Raw genomic sequence first — 25,216 nt, forward strand, 5'->3', positions numbered from 1 at the left:
GAGTCCGGTAACACTTTTGATCAGGCAGACAACACAGCCACAAATTGCTTTCTTCCCCCTCCAAAATATCTGACCCCGCAGGAAATGGTGTTTTACCTTTCCCAAGCAACCCAGACAGGGAGGCAGGCAGATGGACGGTGCACGCTAGCTGGGTGAGCGCTGTGGGCCGCACCGGTCGCTCTGCGGAGCACAGACTGAACAAGTCCATCTCTCCACAGGGTCTCTGAACCCCACACTCGGCCTCAAGGTCCCAGGACGGTCTCTGACGGCAGTTGCCAATGCCACTGTCATCGCAACTGTAGGATCAGATGGAGCCGTACACATGCCTCTTCCCCAGACTTTCTCTCCAGGGAGTATTTTGGGCACTGCGGCCAGCTGCAGGTTCAGAGCAATTGCTCTGCGTTACCTCTTTGCCAAGTGGAGGTGAGTGCCTCCAGAGAGCCTCCCAATTGCAAATCTTGCTCCAGAGCCTCACGATTGCAAGCATTGCTCTGGAGGAAGCAGACCTCCCCACTGCCTGATCCTCCAGCAGGCGGGCACCCTTTCAAGGCTCTGCCCGGGGTGCTGCAATCCCCAAAGCCTGTCCCCAGCCCAAAGGCCTCCCCTTTAGTCCCTGCGTCACCAAGCCAGGTCTGCGAGCCAAGCTCGGGAATCTGGTTCGTTAGCTCTTGGCAATGCCACCCCCCAAAATGTCATGGCATGCACAAATCTATGAAAACCAGAGACCCGAGACATGTGGTTTTGTTTGTTTGCATGTGCCAACATTTCCAATGGCTCAGAAATGTGTGCCTGTGAAGGCTGCATGTGTGTTATTCATTTAGGATCATTTTCAGCCCTTATAATAGGAGGCTCATTTTATCCTTTTGAAAGCTCTCAAGTAGAGATGATCACAGCCCTAAAGCCTGCCATGGCTGTAAACAACATTTAAGCTCCACATAGCTGTCTCTCCTTGGAAAATAGTCCCACGAAGGAGTGGAAAGGTTTTCGCTGTGTGCTCATGTCAGATACATAGATAGATAGGCAGTTCATTCCTCTAGGCTCCTTTGTAAACCTCAGCCAAGATTTTTACATTCTGATTCATGCAAATACAATCATATGATCAAAGTAACATGTACTACCTCCCAGGAACTAATGCACTAATCATTGGCGTGCCGCAGGCCATGGCCTATCTCACACCATCACTTTCCCTCCTTGTTCCTGACGCTGCTTCCTCCTGTCCTTGCACACAACATCCCTCAAGCAGACAGCTGGCTCTGAACCAGCCGGGACGGGGGCTGCTTCAAGCCGGCTCTCAGTGTGGCCTTACCAAACACTCGGAGAGCCTTCCCTTGTGTCCCTTCTGCTCCACCCATGGCAAAGCTTCTGATGGCACAACTCTCCCAGCTACTGATGGAGATTGGTGTACCCCAGAATGGGTGGGTGTCTCCAGATCCCCTAGCTGGGAAGTTTTGGGGTGAAATCTCCCAATTACAAATTTCTCCCATGATTTCCACAGCTCCTTTCATTTGCTCAGTGTGGAAGCAGGTTCAGAATTGACTCTTGTGGGAAAAATAAATGGCCCTTCGAAGTCTGGGACTGTGCAAGCCAGTGAAAATGCAACGCAGGGAGGAGTGGGTCCTCAGCACCCAGCTGGGAAGGGGGAACTGCAGCATTGTCTGCGATCCTTCCCGCAGCTGGGCCATGCTGTCCTGCATCCAGGACATCCCTCAAAATGCCTCAGAAACCTCATGACACTTGTGCTGCTTAACCAAGGAAGAAATTCCCATTAGAGGCTTCAATGCGGTTACATCTTCTGTTATTCCTGGCTGCTGCGGTTGTTTTTTTCAAAACAAAGGCAGTGTTTTCTATCCTTTAGGCCCAAGCAGACCAATTTATCTCACTTCAGATTGGTTTGATGTGGCTTGGGAAACTCAACTGGTCTCTTCCCAAGCCCAGCGTAACTTGGTTATGCTCCCTGTGGCTCAGCCATAAGTCCCCCAGCCTGGCAGACACCAGGGATGTGCAGATAGTTACCCTTTTGTCTGCTCCAAAACTGGAAATCAGCTCTTGCCTGAGGAGGTGCTGGCCACCTTTGGGTTGCCCTGGTTGGACTACATCTTTCCATAACTTTCTGAGCAGAAACAAGCCCCACCCAAAGCAAATATGGCCAGGTGCTGCAGCAATGACTACCAGCCCAGAGCTCACAAGTTGGCTTGTCTCTGCAGGTAACCACTAAATCTGTGGGTCTTGACTTCCAGGGAGACCCTGGTATGTGCCAGACTTTGCTGTGTGACAGGGACTCTGCAGGTGACACACCAAAGGGGATGCTTGCAGTCTACGTCTCCTTGGGTTGGCACCTCAACATGGGTGTTGCAAACTTCAAATGCCATGGGAGAGAGAAAATGGTGTTACGAGCTTTTTTCCCAAAAGCCAGGATTCAGCCTCTGGAGAAAAGGGGGTGGCAGCAGAGGGACAGCAGAAATAGGTAAGACACAGCCAACCCAGGGCAAGTTTGGGCTCTGGACCACTCATCAGGCTCCAGGGAAAGGCAGTGGGGGTTATCATCCAGGGCCTTGGCCAGTGTTGCAAAGAAACGGTAAACTGCCACAGAAATGGGGTTTTGGAGGGGGGCTCAAATCTATTCAGAGACTTTGAAAACAATGGTAACCAAGAAATAGGCAGGTGAGATATTTTTACACATCAAATATTGCTTTTTGCTTTCAGAGTGAAGCTTCTGATTTCTCTCTTATTTTTCTTTTTTTTTCCTTTACAAATACCTATATTTAAAGAGATGAAGTAAATTGTTAAATAGGGTGAATTAAACGGTTTTGGTAAACCCAAATCTCTCCACCCAGTAGTTTGTCTCACTTTTAAAAAAATAAAAGTTTCAGTTTGACCTGGTTTTTCCTCCCTAATTTTTCAGCTCACACCGTTGGATATAACAGAGTCTACGCAGGTTACATCATTCATGAGGAATCTCCTCTCATCTGTCTCCAAATGAATAACAACAAACATTCAAAAAATAATTGAAGTTTTATATATATCCCTTGGCCATTCAGGTGGTATGGCTGGCACGAGACATAGGCACTTTAAACAGCTGTTGTGAATCTTAAGTATAAACTTCCACCCTTTGGCACAACACCAGGAAATTATGCATAGGAATATACCTGCTTTCCCTTGCAGCAGACAAAAATCAAGATGTTTAATACCTTGAGAGTGGACGGGAGACAAAAGCTGTTTTCCTGGGGAACACCCATGTTTTGTCTGACCCTTTCTGCTATGTTGGACAAGCAGGACTGAGCAGGGCATTGGGCTGTGTTGCAACAGGTTTTGCAGGGGTTATATACAGCTACACCAACAGACACACACCTCTGCCTCCTTCATCAGCAGATACCTGCATTGTAGAGTAATTCAGTGCCCTGAAGAACAACCGCCACTCTACACACACAGTTTTTCACATATTACAGCTTCATTTTTCAGAGATAGGTATGGCAACATAGCATGCTCTTAGAGCCATGTTTTCTCTTACCCAACCTATCCCACCTAGACCCAACTCTGTTTACTCAAAGCCAGATCTTTCTTGGGGGAGAAACTCTCCCAGACAGGACAAACTGCTAGACCATCTTCTCCAGCTGGAGTCTGAGGTCTTGGCTGAAATCTCATTCCACTACTTTTGTGAAAGTTCGGAGACACCAAAACACTCAGTGACTCCAGGAAAGCTGAGGAACACCCACTGGGCAAAACACTGCCTGTAGCATTACGCATGTGCCTGTCAAGCCTTGCTCCGAGAGCTGGTGTAGGCTGGGTATTTGCTTAAATCAGACCTAACTTCCACCTTGCCATGTTTCCATGAGCCAAGGTAAATAAGTATTGCAAAGACCAAGGTGATTTGAGGTGGTGCAGAGGGGTGAGCCAAGCTCAGGCCTCATGGTGCTTTCCAGGATCCTCTCCAAGCTCTGCTCCACTCCCAAGTGCATCTCACTGCAGACTCACTGGGTTCAGGGGCACTAGAGCATCCAGCTCATTTAGGCTATGGCCTTAACTCCAGAAGTCATGGATATAAAAACTGGATCTTCTCATCACTGAAGCATTAGGGCAGCATCTCTTCCCTAGACTTCATTATTTTTGTCCCAATTTCTTCTTTCTCACCTTGTCCCACTTTGTGACATTTATTGGAGGAGTGTATCAGCTACACTCCCAGAAGCTAATATTAACTGTGTTGATATCATACATGCTGGTGTGTAAGAGCTGTAGTTGCATGAATCAATTCCCCTGCATAGGTAGGATATACCTTTGGGCATGTGCAATAACCCTTCACTTGCAGAAGGGCACAGTGAAAACTCTGAGAGTGTTCCTGGAAGATGCTTCCCCACTGCTTCACATCTGCAAAAAGTTCATCTCTAACTGTGACCCTGTGAACCAGCACTATGGGGATGATCTTGAACTAAAGAAGACTGCAAGAAAATGAGTACCAAGCTTCACATGCTTGTGCTCCCAAAGGATGTGGTGCCAGAAGACAACTGTTGGAAAGGGGCAGATCAGGCTCAAACGGGGCAGACCAGGTGCAGCAACCACCCAGCTTTGCAGCACGGAGCCTCCAGTAGCACCTGCGTTTGCATCAACAAGGCAGAGGCAGAACCAAACTACTTGGCTGCTGAGCAGGAAAAACCACACCAGCTTTGGGGCTCCAGCTGCAGGGATGTCAGCTTGGTCAACCGCTCCCACCTGCTGACAGCTCTGTGGTCCAGGAAAGGTTGCCAGTGAGCTGGGAGACACCTCGCACAGGGACCAGGACATTCTTTTGTCTTCTTGGCCAGTGCTGAGCCCTGGGCAGGGCACAGCTATGCTCTGGTGAAGGGTGACTGACTTGGGCCAGACACAGAGCCCAGCTGAGCCTTCACCATCAACAGGAACAGCATGGGAGACCCACCACCCACAAGGTCTTACCAAACAGCAGCCTGGTTTGTGCAACATGCTCAAAGTATTGACAGAAAACTTCCCCAGACCTACAGTGTTTCCCTCCTAGAATGGACTCACATTTTTGAGTGCCTGGTGGCCCCTGTGCCCAGGTTCATGACAAAACCAACCACGGCATTATCAGAGTGTGTCACTATCTGATCTCAGCTCTGAAAACATTGCTACAAATCTAGCAGTATTTCTGAAACAGTAGCTACAATGTTTTCCTTAAATCCAGTGAAGTAGTGTATTTGTTTTAAAATGTGCCCACCCAGAGCTCCCCACACATTAATGCCATCAGTTGCTTCAAGCAATCACCTCACATTACACCCCATGCTCTTGAGGTTATTTCCACAATAGTAATTAAATCCTCATTAACAATTTTTAATTATAAATAGATCAAACTGAATAGCCTACACAGTGAATCGCAGCTCATATTCAGGGACCCCAAAGACTTTCTGAAAGGAATAAAAGTCAAACACCACAGACAAGCTGCTTCTCTAGAGTCTGGAGGTCAGCAGAGGGACCTGTCCAACCAGGCTGTTGACAACCACAACCTCTGGCTTAACCACCAAGCATGACTCAGGCACGGAAAAACCACATGCCTGGTGGCCACAAGCACACGGCTGTCCATCACTGGGCATGTGATGGATTTCCTCTATTTCTGCTCAGTTCTTGAATGTCTCCTCCCCAGAGCACCCTCTTACCCAACATGAAGGTGCTCTGAAGGGAACCTGCTGTGAGTGCTTCTCATCTTTGTCCCTGATTTTGTTCTTACTAAAGCCTAAAGAGCAAGTGTTCAAACACAATTACTCAATGCACACAAATCTCTCTTGATGGCATCTAACCTAGGTGAGCACCATGTCTCCTCACCACACTGACTTTTCAGAGCCCTAGGAACCTGCCTCACTGCTGTCCAGGAAATACTCTCGTAAACCAATGGAACAAGTGCCAGAGGTCCCTACCAGCAATTGCATGGCCACTGGTTCCCACTTGCCAGTCTCCAAACCCAGAAGGCATCGTGGGACAGGGAGCAGATCCTCCCTCATTGCTCTCAACCTCACAGTAGATCCCTTCTGCCCAGACTTCTCCAGCATCTACCGCCTCCACCCCTTTGAATTTCCCCGAGGGCAAACAAACCCTGTCATTCTGACATCAGTGCCACAGGCCATGGCGATATTTCAAGGAGAAAAAAAGACACCCATAAATCCTTTCTCACTCTGGAAATCAATGGGGTTTCTCCTCTTGGAGGTACTAAGACAGCAAATCTCCAGCCGCTCCCAGCCCTCCACCCCCAGTGCTCCTCTGAACCTTCCCTAAAGCTCTCCCACATGAATCAATCTGAAGGCAAAGCTGGCAAAGCCTTCCAGCCCCCACCAACCAATTCCACCACCTTGCCATCATGTCCCACTTCCATGCTGGCCTCCAGGTGCACCAGGAGAGCAGCTCCCAGTATATTCACTGGGAGAGGGGCTGCACGAGTGGCCGCCCATGCTCAGCTGGGGTGAAGGCATCACCTGTAAGGCTGCCTGGCTTTTTGTGGAGCAGCGTGGAGTGACCCTGCTTAGTTAGCACTGTTCATTTTTCTCTAGGCTTGCGAGGTTTGGAGGTTGGTTCAGATAAGCATCCTCAAGCTTGCATGTTTATCATCTGCACCATCTCCCAAATGGCTTTGATCTGTAGGATTTGGCTGCAGCTCTCAAAGTTATCTTGAGAAAGCTTGTTCTGGGGAGAGTTGTTCTTCTGATTAACAAGAAAAAGCTTTCTTAGTGGCTTTGAGCATTTTCAGCCCTGGATGGAATTAGGGAGTGTAGCAATGTCTGCACACAGAGAGAAGGAAAAAGTCAAGCAAGCTTCTCCTTAAAGCTTCACTAGGTCTCGGTTGTCACTTCAGCTAAAGTTTGAGGTCAGTTATTTCATCTTGCTTCTTTTTCCCACTCTCTGTTTAACACTGTCTCACCCCACCACCACGCGTGGCTCAGTCTATATATACAGGTTCACACCTTGGGTTTATGTGTGGCTTTACATCATCCATATCCTATACAAAACACGTGGGAGGAAAGCTGGCTGCACTGACCAGGAAAGCAAGTCACTGATGGGCTGGGAGAACGATGTAGGGCAAGGGAGAGGGATCTGTCCAGTTGAGGGCAAGTTTTAAAAGATACAATATTGATCAAATAGCTGAAATAAATAGCCCATCTCAAAACCTCCAGCCAAGGAAACACAAGCCACACATAAGTACGTGTTAATTGAGTCAGATGCTAATTTTCCAGTTTACCCTCTAACTTGGCCAAAGCTTTAGGAAATATTTATTGGGCTGAAAAGTATCAAATTTAACTCCTGCTCTTGAAAAACGCCAATGTGGATTCCCCCCCTTTCAGCCCATCATCACCCCACACAAGATTTCTTCCTTGTGGAAACAAAAAGGGAGGAAAAGGAAGATGGTATTAAGGAAAAGGAGGAATTACAGAACTAACAGTGAAGTTTATAGTGGGGAAACTACCCCAAACATATCCTGTTGCCCTCATGTAAAAGAAAAATATGCATTAAAAAAATGCTACTCAGGGAGGGGAAAGAAGTGTGAACATCAAAAATATATACATGTGTTTTAAATAATTTTTTTAATTGTTGAGGCAGTAATACTTGGTTCATGGAACTGCAATATACAGAGAGGTGAAATAAATAGCTTATATATATATAATATATATAATATAGCTGGTTTTAAAATATTCCCTTATCATTGGTGTACTAGGTCATCTTGTAGTCACTTGAATGTATTTAGCAGCATTCTCCAGAACTGAGCATAATGCAGGATCACAGAGTCGTGACACCTTATGTCGTCAGAAAGGTTACAGAAGATCGATGCGTCGAGAACTCCACGGAAACTCAATCACTGCGGCACACACCATCTTGTCTTGGGCCGGCGTGCAGCAGACAATAAATAGATTACTGCAAAACCGGCACTTTTCGGGGCAGGGTCTCAGTAACTTTGGGAAAGAACTTTGGTTTTCTTTGGTTTTATTTATTTATTTTTAATTTTTTTTTTTTTCCTCTGGGGATATGCTTGAAAAGTTGTCCTTTCCAAAAAAGCGAAATAAGCACCTGTGTGTCATCATCAACAAGAAGTCAATTTAAATAAAGCAGTTCATTTTGTTTTTCAAGTCACAATAAATCCCTAACAGCTTTTCCCCAGCGTTTGCCATCTAGTCTTTTATTAATTTTTTTTATTTTTATTTTTTTTTTAAACACAATGTACAAAAATAGAGCTTCTTCCTTATTTTTAATGTAAAAATATTCCTCTGGTGCAGTTTTTTTTTTTTTGTGGTTTATTATTGTGACACTGTTTTTGTCTATTTTTAACTGGGGTTGGTGGGTCGTATTCTCTTAGTCCTCTTGGTGACTGTCGTGTACTTGAAAGGTTTCTGTATCTCCACTTGCCCCTTTGGGTACCTCTTCATAAAATGTACATCTTGCTGGTTTTCCCGGGTCTTGGGCCCTTTTCGTGGCCTCCCTTTTTTGGTGAATCCAACATACCAGCCTGAATATTTTGCTGACATCAGTGCCGTATAGTTATTTTCTAGGACTTTTTCAATGAAGACGCACTCCTTGCTGGTGCCATCAGGCTGAAAAAGGAAAAAAAAAAGAAAAAAATTCATTATCCAAATGCAAGCTCAGTGACCAAAACCCAATTTGGCATCAATAAAATAATCACATCTGGACCTTGGTTTTGGCTCAAACATTGTTAATTGGAGCAGTAACAAACATCAGCTGAAATAGAAATGATTAAAAAAAGAAAAAGCAAGAAAGCATGAAGTCATAATTTAATTTTTTTTAAACACTCCTATCCAAGGAGAGAAAGACAACATTTAAGTTTACCCAGGGCAGCTCCTTCAACTGCAAGCAAAACAAGACATTTAGCTTTGCTTTTCCCATTAGGAAAGGAGGATGAATTGAACTCATGCCAGGGAAATATCATACTTAATCAGAAAAAATTTAAAAATCAGAATCACATATGGGCCAAACAACAGTGTTTCCCCTTCTCCTACTCACTTTTGATATGTTTTCTGAAATACCTTATGGCCTTGTGTCCCTAACTATCCAAATTCCATCAAAATCATTACAAGCCTTAGTCTAAGCCTTCCCAGTGCTTTGAAAACTCTGCCCCGGGCATGATACCTGTCACCGTGCATGGAGCTCCAGGGATGAGCCAGAGCAGTGCTGGAGGCATTGAGGTCCCCGACCCCACTCCAGTCCCTGGGACCCTGGAGAGCCCTGAAACCAGTGGTGATTGTGGAGCCGCATTGCACACCCCAGGCTTAGCTCCAAGTCACATCCCTGAGTGACGTGAGCAGCGGAAGGGGCTGTCCCCACGCTGGCGCAGCTCCCCAGATGGGATGGAATCCCAACAGCATCCCAGTGTGGCAGCAGTGTCCTCAGCCACCAGACCCGCCCCAGCTCCACTGCCAGAAGGGGTGACACAAGAGCCTCATTTTACACGCCTGCTCTCTCAGGGTAGGTTTTCGTTTGGAAGATGGTTTTATTTCTGGTGGCAGAGGGGACATCATCCTTCCCTTTCCCGACTTTCAATCTCAGCCTAAAAGCAACCACACAAAGCTCAAGGACCTGGCTTAGGAAGCCATGTCCCTAAATTACCTTCCTTCTCACAAAGGGAGCCAGGATTAGCACAGAACTGGAGGCCAGAAGCTCCTGTGCATGAGTGCTGCTCCCCAATCACCTGCAGCAAAACACCCACCCTGCTGGGACTCCTTTCCCGATGCAGCTGCTAGTTCAAGACTTTGGCAAACTGTTCAGCTCAGCTTGGAGACCTAGACTAACAGACCCAGAACTGCACTTTGAATGCAGCAGCACGTGGATCTCAGGCTGGATTCAGGACTCTAATTTACACATCATACGCAGCATTGGAGGGAGTTAGAATCACCGAATGGTTTGGGTTGGAAGGGACCTTAAAGATCATCCAGTCCCACCCCCTGCCATGGGCAGGGACACCTTCCACCAGCCCAGGTTGCTCACAGCCCCGTCCAACCTGGCCTTGAACCCTGCCAGGGAGGGGGCAGCCACAGCTGCTCTGGGCAACCTGTGCCAGTGTCTCACCATCCTCAAAGAAAATATAACCTAAACCAGTTTAAAACTGTTATTCCTTGTCCTATCCCTACACCCCTGATCAAGAGTCCCTCCCCACCTTTCCTGTAGACCCCCTTTAAGTACTGGAAGGCCGCTATAAGGCCCTATATGGGGACAAAGCCAGATCTGCCATATGCCATCAACAATCTCCATCCCAGGCTAGGCACAAAGGTCCTAATTTTATCATCTACAACTGGAAGCTCACAAACACTTTGATGAATGACAGAACTGGGCAAAGCTCAGTGGTTCCAGATCCTGGGGGGGTTGTTCTCCGAGCCCTGGGTTTGATCAAAGCCACATGAGTTGGGAAGGGGGAAATCAGTCGACACCATGGGGTTCCACCAGGTTTCAATGGGAAGCCATAAAACCAGCCCCAGGTTTCTCAGGGCTCAGCCCACTACAAACCCTTCCCCTGTGAATGGAGAATTTTTAAACAATACCATGGCTGAGTTTCAAATCCACCAAAACCCAGGTGCTGATGAACCGACCGGATCCATACCGCAGGGGGAGCAGGTAATTGGAAAGGCTGTTTCCCCCACACTCGTGGAAAGGTCCTGGATTTGAGCCCTGACCTTGTTGCTAGGAGAATTAAGGCATTTTCATGCAATTTGGGAGGTTTCTGCTTGTACTGCAATGTCAGTTTCTCATGGAAAACGAAGACTGGAATGAAAAGAAAACGTGTGTGTAGGAGGGGGAAGTTATTCTATTAGTAACAAGAAGTATTTACCTGTACCTTCAAATTTGCCAACAGAGCCTAAGACAGAGACAGGAGGTGGAGGAATAATAAGGTGCAACTTCAGGCCAACCTCAGGGCTAATTTGAAGTAAACAAGGTGCATGAGATAAAATAAGTTCGTTCTGGAAGAGGAAGAGCTAAATGATTTGATAACATGAAATTACAGTAACATCTACAAGTACCTCGAGATTAATCAGGATAAGGACCTCACTTCCCTAAACGGAGCATTCCTATACATGCTAAGACACGTCAGAGACAGACAAACGATTTTCAGATACTTACAAAATGATTTTACAGCATTTGTTATAATCCCCAATAGAATAAATCGCTCACACATATTGCCAACACCATGGAGAGCTGACCCATGATAATCTGTTAGGGGAAAAAGCAATTTATGAGGGTTTTCAATAATTTTTAAGTGTGACCTTGTTTTCAGAAGGTGCCCATCACTTAAGGTCTAATTGTGTCCCTATTTAAACATCACAAAACATTCACTGGGTCTGTCACCCATCTCCTCACTCCTCCAAAGAGAGAAGGAAGGAAGAGAAGAGGCCGAGCATCACTCCCTCCTCCAGCCACCTGCTTGCCCTTTCCCAGGAGCTCCTAGAGCAATCGCTTCCTGCTGACACAGAGCTGCACCCTCTGCCGCAGACGTCAGCTGAGAGACATTGCCAAGCCGCATTTCATACATACTTAACTGTCAGGGTGCACCTTGCAGAGTGCTTGCCCTTCAGAATGTGGAGGTTTATGTTTTGAACTGATTCTTTAAAATAAAGAAGAGTTCTTGAAAGCCTCAGAGCTCTGCAGGAATGGCCTGGCCTGGTGTGATGGCACTGCCACATGATGGGGAAGGACCCGCATTCCCATCAGCCTCACAAAGCACGGTAGGCACAAGGGCTTTGTGACCCCAAGATGTCCCACACATGCTTAGGGGATGAGCTGCTCCTGTGTTTTGCTCACCACCGTTCCACAGGCAGCATGTCCAGCCAAGCTCCCTGCTTAGAGCAGGGTGAGAGCCATTGCAGAGGCACAACCCTGCTCCCACAAAAGGAACAGGCCCTCTTCAAATCACCACCTCCTCAAACCTGTGGCAAGCCACCCCCAAATTGCCAATTTTGCCCCCAGGGGCTGCTGTCTGGCCATGAAATGAGGCCATGCCACCACGGAGGCAACAATTTGCACCTCAGTTCTTCATAGAGAAGTAAGTCAGAGCATTTTTTCTTTAAACTCACCCCTAATAGCTATGGGAAGATGTGGTAGCTGTCAGCCAGACTTCTGATAAATGCCTTATAAAATGCCTGATCTAAACACTACCTTCCACAGAAACCCCTGGGGCATCGCCCAGGTCTGCGAGGGAAAGCACAGCCGTGCTGGTAAAGCCCGAGCAGCATGAAGCACTGGCTCTGCTGGACCACCTCCTGTAAATAATAGCGGGGGACCCGCCCCAGCAAGCCACTGCCCAGTGACAAGGCAGTGGACCCAAGTGGTTCCAGTCCCTTTATCAAGCAGGGTTAGAGCTGCAGCAGCTATCCAAGGCTCCCCCTCCAGAAAGGGATATCTTGAGAGTGGGACTGTTTATACACCACGGGCCAATTCCATCCACGTGCAGCTGAAGGCAGCGGAGCTGAAGGAGCTGCGCTGGAGCCAGGGGCTCTCCGAGTGCCCTGAGCTTACCAAGGAGCAGCACCGGATTGTTTGTGCAGAGCATTTGGCGACGGGCTCTCCAGTATTAAACGTGAAACATGTTGAACTGACACTAAAGCAGAATTAAGTGCCAAAGCATTTGCTGCTTCTACAATTACACTTCGGAGTGCTTTGGTGCTCCTGCTCTCCTTTTTATGACCCAACTTGGTCTTATTGTAGTTTGGCTTTCTCGTTTTAAGTTCTCCAAATGGAAAGGATCAAAGGGCTCTTTGTTGTCGTAGCAGGAGCGCTCCTCCGAGCGAGGCATTCCTGCCACTAACAGCTTGCTGCTCAGGGGGAATTTGCGGCAGCCTCTGTGCCACCAGCCTGAGCCAAAGCATTAGCAGGTGCAGCCACCGCCTCCGCCTTCTCCCTATTAGCCTGCCACACTAAGCCACCTGAGCAGCTTTTTATGGGAAAGGGAGGCCAGGGCAGGTTTTCTCATTTATGCTTCACAAATCTGGCTCAGTGGGCACCGGCAAATCCAAACTTCACTCGGCTTTTACGGCAACAATAAGCTCGCGCAAGCAGCTCGGGTAACACCACAGTGCAGGGAGAGATGCCTCTAAGACTGAAAGGTTTCTCTGTTTGCAAAATCAGGGCACAAATTAAGCCCTATGGGTGATGCTGTGTTAAGCTGTCGTTAGCTAAGCTTGTTAAAACACTTCTCCCCTCTGCAAATGATGCAGCAGTTAGAAGCCCTCTGCTAAGCCGACTGAATGCACTGATGATGTGCTGCAAATAATAACAAACACCAAACCATAGGAAACACATCTGTGACAACCCAGGAATGCCTGCTTAGCACAGGGTGCAGTGGGACTCAACCTTTCAAGTGACAACGGGATCCCTCTCCTGTTTAATTATCACCTTTCCACAAGTTCAGCTCCCCAGGCTCGAAGACAAATTGTGGAGATACCAGCTCTCCATACAAGTGGGAGCAATTCCCTCTGCAAAGAAAGCAATCTCCCACTTCTTAAAAATCACAGAGTGGGGAAAGCTACTGCTCAAGCAAAAGGTTTCCAAGAAGTGTACGCACCTAGGGTTTTTTCAAGGAAAACCCCTGAAAATGGACCCTTTCTGCAACCCTCCCTCCCCTTCTGCAGACAGGCAGGCAGAGGGGGTTTCTGAGCAGTGGTACCCCACTGTGCTGGATCTCACACCACCCCCAGGTGCAAGGCACACCCACTGAGCTCAGCAATTGTTTCAAAGGGCTGCTGTAATTTTCCTCAAATGCTGCCAATGTTAGATTCAACACACTGCATACTATACAGACAAATCCTGCTTTGTATTTCCTAAATTTTGGAACGATGACAGCAGGGAAGACTTGGGTTTTCAGGAGACGTGTGGCTCAGCAGTCCCAGCAAGCATCCCCAGCTGAGGACCAAGGGCTGGTGCACACAGCATCACTGATAACCTCCTATAAAGGCCCAGAGCTCTTCACACAGCATGTACCTAGTGACATAAGATTTTCAGGAAGCATTCCTGAAACACACTTCCCCATGGTTTTGCACAAGCTCAGCTCAAAGTCAGACAGGTAATGCTCTCAGAGCCTCCTCCAGACTCACTCCACATGGCTTGGAAAATCCTGAGCGGAAGAAGATAGGGCAGGAGCTGTGTTAATGTTGCAGCTTTTAGTACTGCCACCTCTCCCACTTCATACTTACACCTTTTAAAGGTAGGTCAGAAGGTGCGACAACGAGGTGGGTACATCAGCTGCCAGATCCAACAATGCTGTGGGAAATACAACCCCCTCGCAACACGGCAACCTGAGTGCTCTGGCTGCTGGTAACCTGGGCCCAGCCATCCTCATGCACTTTATAAGCATTATCAGGACAGATCCGTCATAAGCATCCTGATGCTCAGCATTCTGGATTTATGGCAAGGCATCTTGACCACAAAGACACCTCTTGACCCAAATGCACATTCTTGCTTCTAGATCAGGCTGTAAATCAGGGAAGCCGCATCTATAACTGCCAAGAGTTACTCAGCTTCATGTACGTTTCCTCCAGCTCTCTGCCCTCTGAACCTGCACAATCCTCTGAGGAAAATACTTAGGAGTCATGATGGGCAGGTCAATAAAAGTGTCTGCCAGCACAGCAGAGAGGTCAATTATGTATACAGGACATCTAAGTGCATTCACAAAGCAGGGGAAGTAATACAAAACCCATGCAGAGGAGATTCTCCAAAGAGAGGGTACATCCCCATTCAGAGGCCCAGTTTCAAAGTAGCAATGCCCATGTTTGCACCCACCTGCCCACATGCACTGGGGGATGTATCCCATCTCTCTTGAAAGCATGCAAATATAGGCACAGTCTTGCACGTGTGGGATGGGACCTACATGCTTCACAGAGCCCTGTCCCTGTTTGTGCCAGACACAAGCTGCAAGCGCCAAGGAATGAAGAGAACAGTTCAAAATTTTTTCTTCCTTCTACCTTTCGTTCCAAAATTCCACTTCTCTAATACCTGTTCAACACCCCTGATACTGCCCTGGAAGAGCATTTTGTCACAGGATAAACAGGAGGATAGAGAGATGAAAGGAGTGTTTGTAGGGATGAACCAAGCAAGGCTGAGGCTAGGCCAGGACATGCCTCCTAACCTGCTCCTTCCATCACACGCACATGTATTGCCAACAGTACAGCAGGACGGCTCATATTAGTAATTAGAGCAAACTAGGTTGGCTTCATCTGGAAAGATGTACATTTGGTTAACACAAATTCCTAACTGCATTTCAGAGAGCTACGTGTACTTACTATTAATGACAAGAAATGTCAATCAATTTTTAAATGAACTTTATGAAACCAACAGAAAATTTAGGAAAATTTAAGTCAAAACTATGGGTTTCCTGCAATAGGAAGCTTCTGCTTCAGGAGATCTGAAACCACAGGCAGGTTTCAGACATGACATCTGAGCAGATCTATGGCATCTACCATTACCTGCATCTACCATTACCTGCATCTACCTGATCCAGTTGCATGTACACTTCTAGGTGCTAAGTATGGCAAGAGCTGGGGAGGCATTTTCACCCACCCATACAAAGCACAACCTGTTGTTTAAATGCACTGCCGGGGTTTGCTGTGTTTCCTTTTTGAGCAGTCATTTTCAGCCTCCACGGAGACTCCACAGCCTAGTTCAGAACTTTCTATAAAAGCCAACTAAGAGCAGTAGCACATTTAATGTAGACTTAAATTCATTATATAGGCACCTATGCCACTATAGGAGAATTTTTTTTCCAATTGTTTAAAACATCAGGTCTAGAGATGACTGGAGCAAGAACACAGGACTAAAACAGCTGCTGATCCCATGGCAGGTCTGGTAAATCCCAGACACATAATACACATTAAAAAAATATACACTGTAACTTTTTAATTTATCATTTCAAACAAGTGCAATCTCATTCAGCCAACACTCTGGAAGTGACACCAGTTTCCCTGGGACAAGTTTAAATCAGTCAAATGTAGGAACAGGTAAGGTCATTGATTGTCTCCAGGATGGCATCAGTTCTATTTGTGTCAAATTATATTACTAAGAAAAAAGAGAAATCCATGATCAAATCAAGTGCCCTCCATTAAAAACGATCATCCAGAATGGTTTCAGACTGTGAATGACAAGCTTCCATCTGTATACAACAAATGCAAGGCTTTTGAGACTTGTCCTCCCTTAGGAAAACTTCTTATCTTTAAGTATCCAAAGGACAATGTAAGAAAACGTCAAGAACAAAAATGTATTTAAGCAAGATCTATTTTTCTTTGACCTTAAAAATGGTATTGTAATGGCCATATCAAATGGACTATCTGTTGCTACTGTTGGAGCATAAGTTTTATTCTCCACTTCAAAATTAGACTCTGTCCTCACTTCATCTCCAGAAATGAATTGAGAGTCAAGTAGAAACAGGCTTTAAAGAGCAGGATCCACCTGAATGTGCATCTCAACTGCATCCACTTGAGGAAGACAAGGCTGCATTGCTTTGCTTCTTGCTGCAAGCTAAATACATCAGTGTATTTTCAAAGTAACATTTAGAAGAAACATCACCCTGATCTTAGAGACACTCAAGACCACCAAAAATTGCACTTGGGAGGTAAGATGCTCTGACGAAAGCAATTAAATTCAACTTGATACTTGTCAGCACAAGACACATACAGCACACCCTCTTCACCCAAACAGAGTGAGGCATGACTAGGGCTTAGGGACCCCCTCTCAATAATTTTAATTAACATTTAACCTTAGGGAACTGAAATATTCCAACATGACACACAGCTGCAACAACCAAGAAACACAGGGGACAGAATGTTAGCAGCTTTATGGTGACACTTGCTCCTTGAACACAGAAAGGATTAAATTAAATTATCATGTAGCTTTCAAGAAGGTGGTATTTTTCCTCTGGAAGGGAATACACAGCTTCCAGCCGTCGGATAAGAAAAAGATTTAGAGGTCAAGCTTACAAGCTGGGTTTGCAATGTGAAGCTTGACTTTGCAGAACTCAGATTTGAGAGAGAATTAGTGCTTCTCAGGAATATCCAAATGAAAACATGAATTTTTCTAAAGAGGAATCACAAGAAATCCATAAACTTGTTACACAGCTCTCTGGTGACCAGATGCAGCTGGGAGATAAAGGGCTGTGACACTCACATCCTCAGCTGAGCAACTGCACCTCTCTAGCGTAAAACCAGTATCATGAAGGAATTTATTTCTTAAAATAAAAGTGTGAGGAACTGTTTGCTTTATTTTAGAGCAAACACCTAAAGCATTGTGGTTGTGCTGAGAAGTTTAAGTTGACTGGAGATGTTCATACATGGCTAAAACGTGACTACGATGACCTCTTGACCAGGTGGTCTGGCCCATGAAATGATGTATTAAGCACCAGTTCCATCTCAGATGTTCCCACTACCATCCAAGGAAGCCCTGCTCGCAGGATTCACAGTTCATGTCCAGCACAGCTCCTCTACCCACCGTTTGGTTAAAGCAAAACCTCCTGTCCTTGCTCGGCCTGAGAGGATCAGCATCCATCTGGGGTGCTTAGAAGATTGCAAGAGCTGAAAGCAGCAGAGAAGGTCTTAGCATAGACATTACTCTTATAAGATGTTAGGTGATGTCCAATCAACACTGCCAGTGTTCTGCCTGGCAAAGCAGCTAAATACAAATCCAACCCCAGCAACAGAGTGTGGACATCAATGTGCTTAATGATGTGCTGCATTTATGAAACCTGTGACCTAAATCCATCAGACCATGCAGGTAAAATGCACATACAGCACTAACAACTGATCAGCAAAGGGAAGACGCTGGCCTACATGGAGCCATAAGTTTCTCTCTCTCCATTCAGTGGCATGAATACCACAGTCTTTTGGCTCAGACAGCCTTCAGAGCTTGGCATTCAAGCTTACAGGCACACACAGACTCTGTTAAGAACTGATGGAATTTTAACCATTTGTGAAACAAAGGGTTCTTCTCCATACAAGCACGTTTCTTCCATCTCCTCAACCTCTTGTGTCATGTGAGCTCAAGCACTGCCAGCATTCCCCAGCTACCCGCATTCTCTCTGCAAACTCCCCCATCTCTCCTTCCCAAGCCTTGCAGCCATTCAGCGTTTATCAGCATCCACCAAACTGCTCTCCCTCTTCTGCACACGGAGCTTCAAAATGAACTCTACTCTCTCTGCAACACCAAGATCAACCACCTGCTATCCCACACCACTACAAAACAGCTAAACTTCTTCCACAAAATTCATTACCCACATTCACATCATTTTCCCCTCTCCTTCCCACCTCCAGAGAATCTTCTGTGCAAAACACTGCTGTAAACAAACTGTCACAACTACTGAACCAGGCAGGACAAGGCCCATTGCTCATAGCAAATATTAATTCTGCAAAGGTCCAGCGAGCTCACACCAAGTCCTACCACTTTGAAGGAACCGCAGCCCCGCAGTCTATCCACTTTTGTGCCAAGGCAGCCTCAATGCAATAAACACTGGGAAGTAGTTTCACCGGGCTCAACCATAAATGGCTTCTTGGGAAGCATTACACAGTGTGCCATCCCGAGCGAGGATTCCTGGAAAAGCCAGTTAATGCTCAGCACCTGACAGCTGCCTCTGCTCAAAGACAGGAGCTGTTCCAGCAGGGCTCCTGCTCGTGGGTGTGCAAACCCAGCACAACCGTACCCGCCTCAGGCTGCGACACCTCGTCCCTGTGCCACCTACGGCTCCACAATGGAGGGCAGAGCCACCACAGCCCCTTAAGGAGGGTGCACAGTGGGGTCTGGCCAGATCTGAGCACATTACACCTACTGAGAAGAAACATGAGAAATTATTGTGTCCACATGCCCTGAAACTGTGGGATAATAACATCCCTACCGTAACATCTAGCAAACGCTCCTTGGGGAATTCTTCTAACACGTTTCCACCACTGTAAAGATTTGAAACTGCAACAAATGAACCAGACGATACAAATTCCACCAACATCCGCAAAAGTTTGAATGATGACCCCACAATGGGAAAGAAGCAGCCGTGAAAGGCTGCTGTGTACCAAAAGCCTCATAGTATTTGGGGGCTGAGAATGGAGGAGGGTGACTGCTGATTTTAGCTTCCACTTCTGCTTTTAATTTCACGAGAATCTCAGCTTCTAAGTTTTCAGAACTCAAAATTTTTTCCACTGGTTGCAGGAAAAAGCCTGATGAGGTGAATGCAGAAGATTCTAATGGCTCAATCAAATGAAAACTGGTTTTGTCATCTCATTGCTTTTAAGACCTTTGCAATCCTGCAGGCCCTGAAACAAGATTTTCAGACATTTGAGGCTGGTTTCGGATCAGGTCCCTGTTCAAAGTACGACAGGGTCCAAGGTGGCCTGGCTCCAGGTTCCATTGAAAGCATTTATTTAGATGACTTAAACTAAAACAAAATCACAGGGGAGCAAAAGCCTGGGAACACTTCACTTTAAAAAAGGACCAATCCCACTCCATATGAAGAACCAGACTGCAGTTCAAAATGAGATCTGAGCAAGATCCAGCAAAAGCCATGTCAAGTTTTGCTTTCACATGAGATGCCAAGTCAGAATAGTTTATGGCTGAACATGTCACAGAGAGATCCGCAAAACGCACGCTATTAAACCCGACACCCCACTAATTCTGGTTGTGTTTTTGTTGCAAATTCAGCATTCAGCCCCAGAAATTGTTAGGTTTTACAAGCCCCTTTCAATACTGTGCAACTCCGGGAAAAATTCTGGATGAGCATCAAAACCCTGTGAAACTCAGAGTTCTGCCCCAAATCCAAGATGCAGTTAGGCATGAGTTTAAATACACAAGCTAAGGAGTGCAAACACCTCATCTACTGCATCAGAGTTTCAAACTGCAAACCTCTGAGCGGCCCTCTGCCCTCAGCACACACCTCCCAACATCTTTGTAGCACATTTGGCCGTCAGGACAGTCCCCAGCATAGGCAGGCCCCAGAAAGACTCAAACCCAAATGCCACGCAGGACTGGGGCACGCGAAGGGCATCAGGCTTGGAGCTTCCCCCCGAGTCACCTTGTCTCAGGCTATCACAGACCCCTGGCCTTATGGCAAGGCACTGGCTTCCCCCATCAGTGTTTCAAAGGTATGTTTTCAAGAAAGCTCAACCTCAGACTTGACCAAAGTCAGCTGATGAAAAAGCTGGTCCTGGTACACTGATAAAGCTTTGGAGAACCCCCCTGGTGTCTCCTACGCAGGTAAGTCTCTTTGTTCTACCAAGGGTGGCTCCCACTGAACCATCTGGAGCTCCTGTAACATAACACACTCCTGGAAGGCCAGGGGTATTATAAAGGACCAAGACTTCATGCATGGGCCATAGCGAGCACCTTCCCTCTGATGCTGTCAGAGATTTTTTAGCCAACTTTCCTGACTAAACACACACATGTTTTAAGAAAACCCCTATTTTAGAGCTGTAATGTAAACAACCCCAAATTATTACTATCCCCTAAAGGCTACTGCTGGCAGGCATCAGTGATAAAGCTCTGCCAGAGCAGTCTGGCATCTAGCAACAATTTGTTTGTTGTCCTGCAAAAATACAGAGAGCCTTGCCATATGGTATTAGCAACTTTCTGGTAACATTAAGAAATATATTGGCTTGGAAAGCAGTTATCACACCAGAAAAAATCTTACATCTGAGAGGCAGGTCTATGCTGTAAGTGGTATCAGTACAGCAGTGCTGGTCAGGGCTGGGGGAGAGGTGATGGTGGTCTGCAGAGCCACGTCACCGCCAGCCCCCAGCACAGTGACGTGCCCCTGGCACAGCCACGCTTCCACTGGCACAGCTTTTCTTTAGGAGCTGGACCGTGCTCGAGGGCACAAGCTCAGCACTGCTCCTCTGTGCTTTGTGAGCACTGGGAGGGCTTCAGCACCAGAGGCAGCAAAGCTGTCCTCAGAAAGCACCCAAGTTACCTGTCGCTGATCTGAAGCAATGCTTCAGACACCCCAACCAGCCAGGGGGTTCCTACCTTTCACTGCACAGTTTTTTCCCACTGTTCACATTAAGCACAGAGAACAGAGAAATAAAACCAAACTCATTAAAATGCTTTTTCTAAAATAACGCATATATACAATGCTTTTTAAAAAATAATGCATGTATACTATAATGATTTTCTGAGAGTGTGTGTATACCAGATCACTAAGGATTTTTGAAAGAAAACCCATAGAGAGATGACGCAAGTCAGCATGCAGATTTGGTGGGAAATCACCTATTTTATATAATCAGATGCTCTCAGGCTTGAATTCTTAGAAGGAGCTGAAGTGATGTAATGAGCAGGGACTTCTCAGTATACAACCCTCCTGCTCTCCCTTTCTGTAGAGCTGGCAGGGGTGATACCTGTGATACACCCCATTCTGTCTGTCACTTTTCTAACGCCTCTATTTCTGGAGTTTTATCTGTAGCCACATCCTACCTCAAAAGAACCTACCCATTTACAGTGGTATAGGAGTCTCCTGCAGGCTCAGAGTTTCAAGATTACAGCCCTGTTATGTGGAGCAGCATTACACAGGAGCACAGGACACAACTGACAGTCACCATGCTGCCCCAACTCCACGTGCACTCTGAGTCCCATCCCACCCTGACAAGATGGCTCCAGCACCCACCACCTGCTTCTCTGTCCTGGAAGAGCTCCAGGAGTGATTTAACACACTGAGAGATGAAGCTGTTCTCAAAATGAAACCAGCAGGGAACAATATTGCTGCTGGATCTGGAAAAGATGTAATCCACCTAATGCCATGGAAGAACATTAGTGGGACGGCTTGGAGCATCTTCTGAAGAAACTTCTGGATCAAATCAAAGATGTGCTTAGTTCTTTTCCCATTCTTCTCAAATCTTCTGGATTCCTTCCAGTCATTACTTACATTCCCTGCCTCTATACCTTGCTCTGAAAACTGAAGTCTCCCTCGCCACTGCAATAACCAGCCTCAACTCCCACTTGCCAGCTCTGCAGGAAGCCAAGGTCCGTCCAGAAAAATAGGCCTATTCTCTCCTCTCCCTTTATAGCTGGGAGTGCAAAATATTATCCTGACTTGCTCTCCTGAGCACTAGTGTTGACGAGACTGTATGATCCCATGCGTGGCTGGTAGAGAACCACCGGAAATTCCCTGGCAACAGTGCCTGGGGATTAGGAGATGCTCTGATCACCATGTACCAGCCACTAGCCCTAGCAGTGCCTAGAGGAAGAGTCAGGGCTTTGGTCACCTTGTAATGGTGCTGACAGATCCAATTTAAGCTTCACAGAGATCACTGACTGCTTGCAAATGCTCTCCTGACAAGGGGATTGGGTCACAGCAGGAAAAGAAAATCTCTGCAGTGTCTTGTAATTCTAGAGAGCATGGATTTGATGTAAGGACAGACTCAGCAAGGCAGTTAGAGGTGGCCAAACTAATTAACAGCCACCTGCTCACACTATTCCTTGCTCCGGAGACTTAAAAGACTTACCTTTGACAGTCTTCTACAAACATCAGGTCACCTCTATATTGATGTCCTTATCTCAGTGCATGAGATAAGAGAAGCTAAGGCAGACAGAAAAACCACAGAAGGACTCCCCAGGAGAATCACAGTTAGAAACTCAGAGCTCCTCCGCAGAGACCATTATCTCCTCTCCTCCCCTAACATTGAATTACTGCAAATATTCAGAGTTCTTGCATTCTAGGTGACTGGTAAAGTTGTGCCTTGTCACAAGCAGACAAGTCACATTGCACCTCTCCTTGCTGAACCTCTCAGAATCCCCTTCTCCCCATGTTTGTAAGAAGCCTTGGAGAAACAAACAGGAACAATAATAAAAAAAAGATAAAGGTTTTAAGAAAAGCACGTAGCATTCCTCTTCTGAGTTTTCATATTTTAGTCTCTCTCCTTGTAATATAACTCCACCAAAAAGCCTGGAGAAAAGACGACTCCAGGGAGACCTCACTGCGGCCTTTCAATACTTTAAGGGGGCCTATAAGAAAGACAGGGATAAACCTTTTAGCAGGGCCTGTTACTATAGGACAAGGGGTAACAGTTTTAAACTAAAAGAAGGTAGATTTAGGCTAGATATAAAGAAGAAATTTTTTACAATGAGGGTGGTGAGACACTGGCACAGGTTGCCCGGAGAGGTGGTAGATGCCCCATCCCTGGAAACATTCACGGTCCAGTCGGACAGGGCTTTGAGCAACCTGATCTAGCTGAAGACGTCCCTGCTCATTGCAGGCAGGCTTGGACTAGATGACCTTTAAAGGTCCCTTCCGACTCAAACTATTCTATGATAACGTTCAGTAGTCTGTAGAAAACTTCAGCAGTCAGAAAACTCAGGACCTACAATTTCTAAATGTGTATACAGAGACACCAAAAGCTCAGAGACAAAAAAATATGGTCAAAAAAAGAGAGAAATGTTTCTTGGGCCTTCTTCAACATAATACCAAGAGTCAATGAAAAAACACAATCCAATTTGTTTTCCACCGGTGCTGGTCGCCTTAGACAGAAAAGTCACTCTCTGTATAACACCTGTCCTGTCTCCAGTTTTCATAAGCAGCACGTAGAGCGTCGGAGACCTCGGCAGTTGCATGCTGTGATAATAAATAAAGTTAGAAACCTGCCCAAAACAACTCCAAGCCCTTCGGCCAATGGTGGCTGTGAACACACATGTGGTAACTACCAAGCAAGGGAAAAAACACAAGGTTTGGGGCTCCTGAGAAAGCTCCATCAGATGACCTCTGCTCAGAAATGCTGGCTTAGGTGCAACTTCTGACTAAATAAATAAAAAGACACAAAGGCTGCTCTTCTCAGTCCTGTGGGTTAGCCTGTTTGCCTGCAACACAACCAGCTCCAAGGCGGGGAGCAAGCCCCATCTCTGGAGCTCTTGCATTTGTCACTAGTTCCAGCTGCGAACAACAACAACCTGCTCCAGTCTGTAATACCCTTTGTAGGTGATTATGGGAAACAAAAAGGACTAAATTCAAAGCAGGTTTTCAACTGGGGGGGATCCAAAACTGCTGACTGAGGAGGAGAACAAAGCCAGATGGCATATGCTGGTATTGTTAGGGATTATGCAGTGTAAGGCAATAGGAAATGAGCAGAGAAAAAGATTCAGTTTGGTCCCATGGCTCCTCTCCTGCCAAATGAACATACCGGGGCAACTGTGAAACAATCAGTTTATGGGTTTCTTTCCCCTCCACCCCCAGACTGAACTTAAATATTTGTATAAGCCCAGGCGTAACTTTTATCTAATGTTTTCCTTGGGGTTTACTAGCTGTTTAGAGCATTCAAGCTAAAAAGCATTCCCTCAAACTCTTGCCACAAAAAGAGCTGAAACTATGATACTAATTAAAACCACACTTTTTGGTATCAGGAAGACATGCTATTATTTTCTTTTTTTGCTCATGAGAAGCTGTTAATATGGGCAAAGAGTCTGGAACATTTTCCTTCCAAACGCCATGCTCCGTACCCACTCCTGCTCAGGTCGGCTGGTTTGTGAACTTGTCAGCAGTCTGATGTGGGAAGGCTCATATTTACAAGAATAGATTTGTTTACTTTTTTTATAACAAACCATTTGCCAACTTAACTTTATGAAAAGCACATCAAGAAAAAAAAAACCAAAAGCTTTACACTGCATGAAAGGTGACAAGCTGAAGAACTATCCTGCCTTGGTGCCTAATGGGCCAAAACAAGGCAGGAATCTTGCCAGAATATACTATATGCTTTAAAAAACAGCCTCTGACTTCACTGGACACTCAGTGTAGACCAGGAAAGGATGTGTGTTGCACTGTGGACCACAGCTGATCCATCCTGGGGTAAGGTCTATTAAAGAAAAAGGTAAGATTTCATGCTCATTTTACCCTTTCTAATTTGACTGCTTCTAAGGTCTCCGTTACTGTGGTATCAGCACCTCATCAACATTAACAAAATCATCCTCATAACATTTCAGGGAAAAATACTATTATCACATTTAAGGGATGGAAAATTGTGGCAAAAAAAAAAATACTCAAAGGACAGGTTTGTGTTCAGTACAATCTTCAAAAGCATTCATGTGAGAGGTCTAAATCTGGTTAAAAAACAGATTTCCTTGTCCAGTATCAAGCAACAGTGTCTCATTCAGAGCCGTATTGCACTACAGAAGTGCTGGAAGCAGAGAGACTGAGTCGCTTTGGTCCAGTCCTCCCAGAGCATCGATTTCCAAGTCCCCACCGACGTCGAGCAGCATCCTGGATGCTGCCTGCTTTGCCAAAGCAGCTCCGCAGTGGGTCAGGCAG

General features: G+C 46.2%; 1 protein-coding gene across 1 annotated transcript in view; it reads right to left on the reverse strand.

The window, feature by feature from the left end:
* Window positions 1-7,623: 7,623 nt before the first annotated feature.
* Window positions 7,624-25,216, reverse strand: part of FGF18 (fibroblast growth factor 18) — a 72,939-nt gene continuing 55,346 nt past the window's right edge. The window contains exon 5 of the mRNA XM_074916021.1: window positions 7,624-8,558. Coding sequence (XP_074772122.1) covers window positions 8,292-8,558 — 267 coding nt within the window. The 3' untranslated portion in view covers window positions 7,624-8,291. The remainder of the gene's footprint in view (window positions 8,559-25,216) is intronic.

The sequence above is a fragment of the Athene noctua genome, chromosome 12 (genome assembly GCF_965140245.1).
Source record: "Athene noctua chromosome 12, bAthNoc1.hap1.1, whole genome shotgun sequence".
Taxonomy (NCBI): Eukaryota; Metazoa; Chordata; class Aves; order Strigiformes; family Strigidae; genus Athene; species Athene noctua.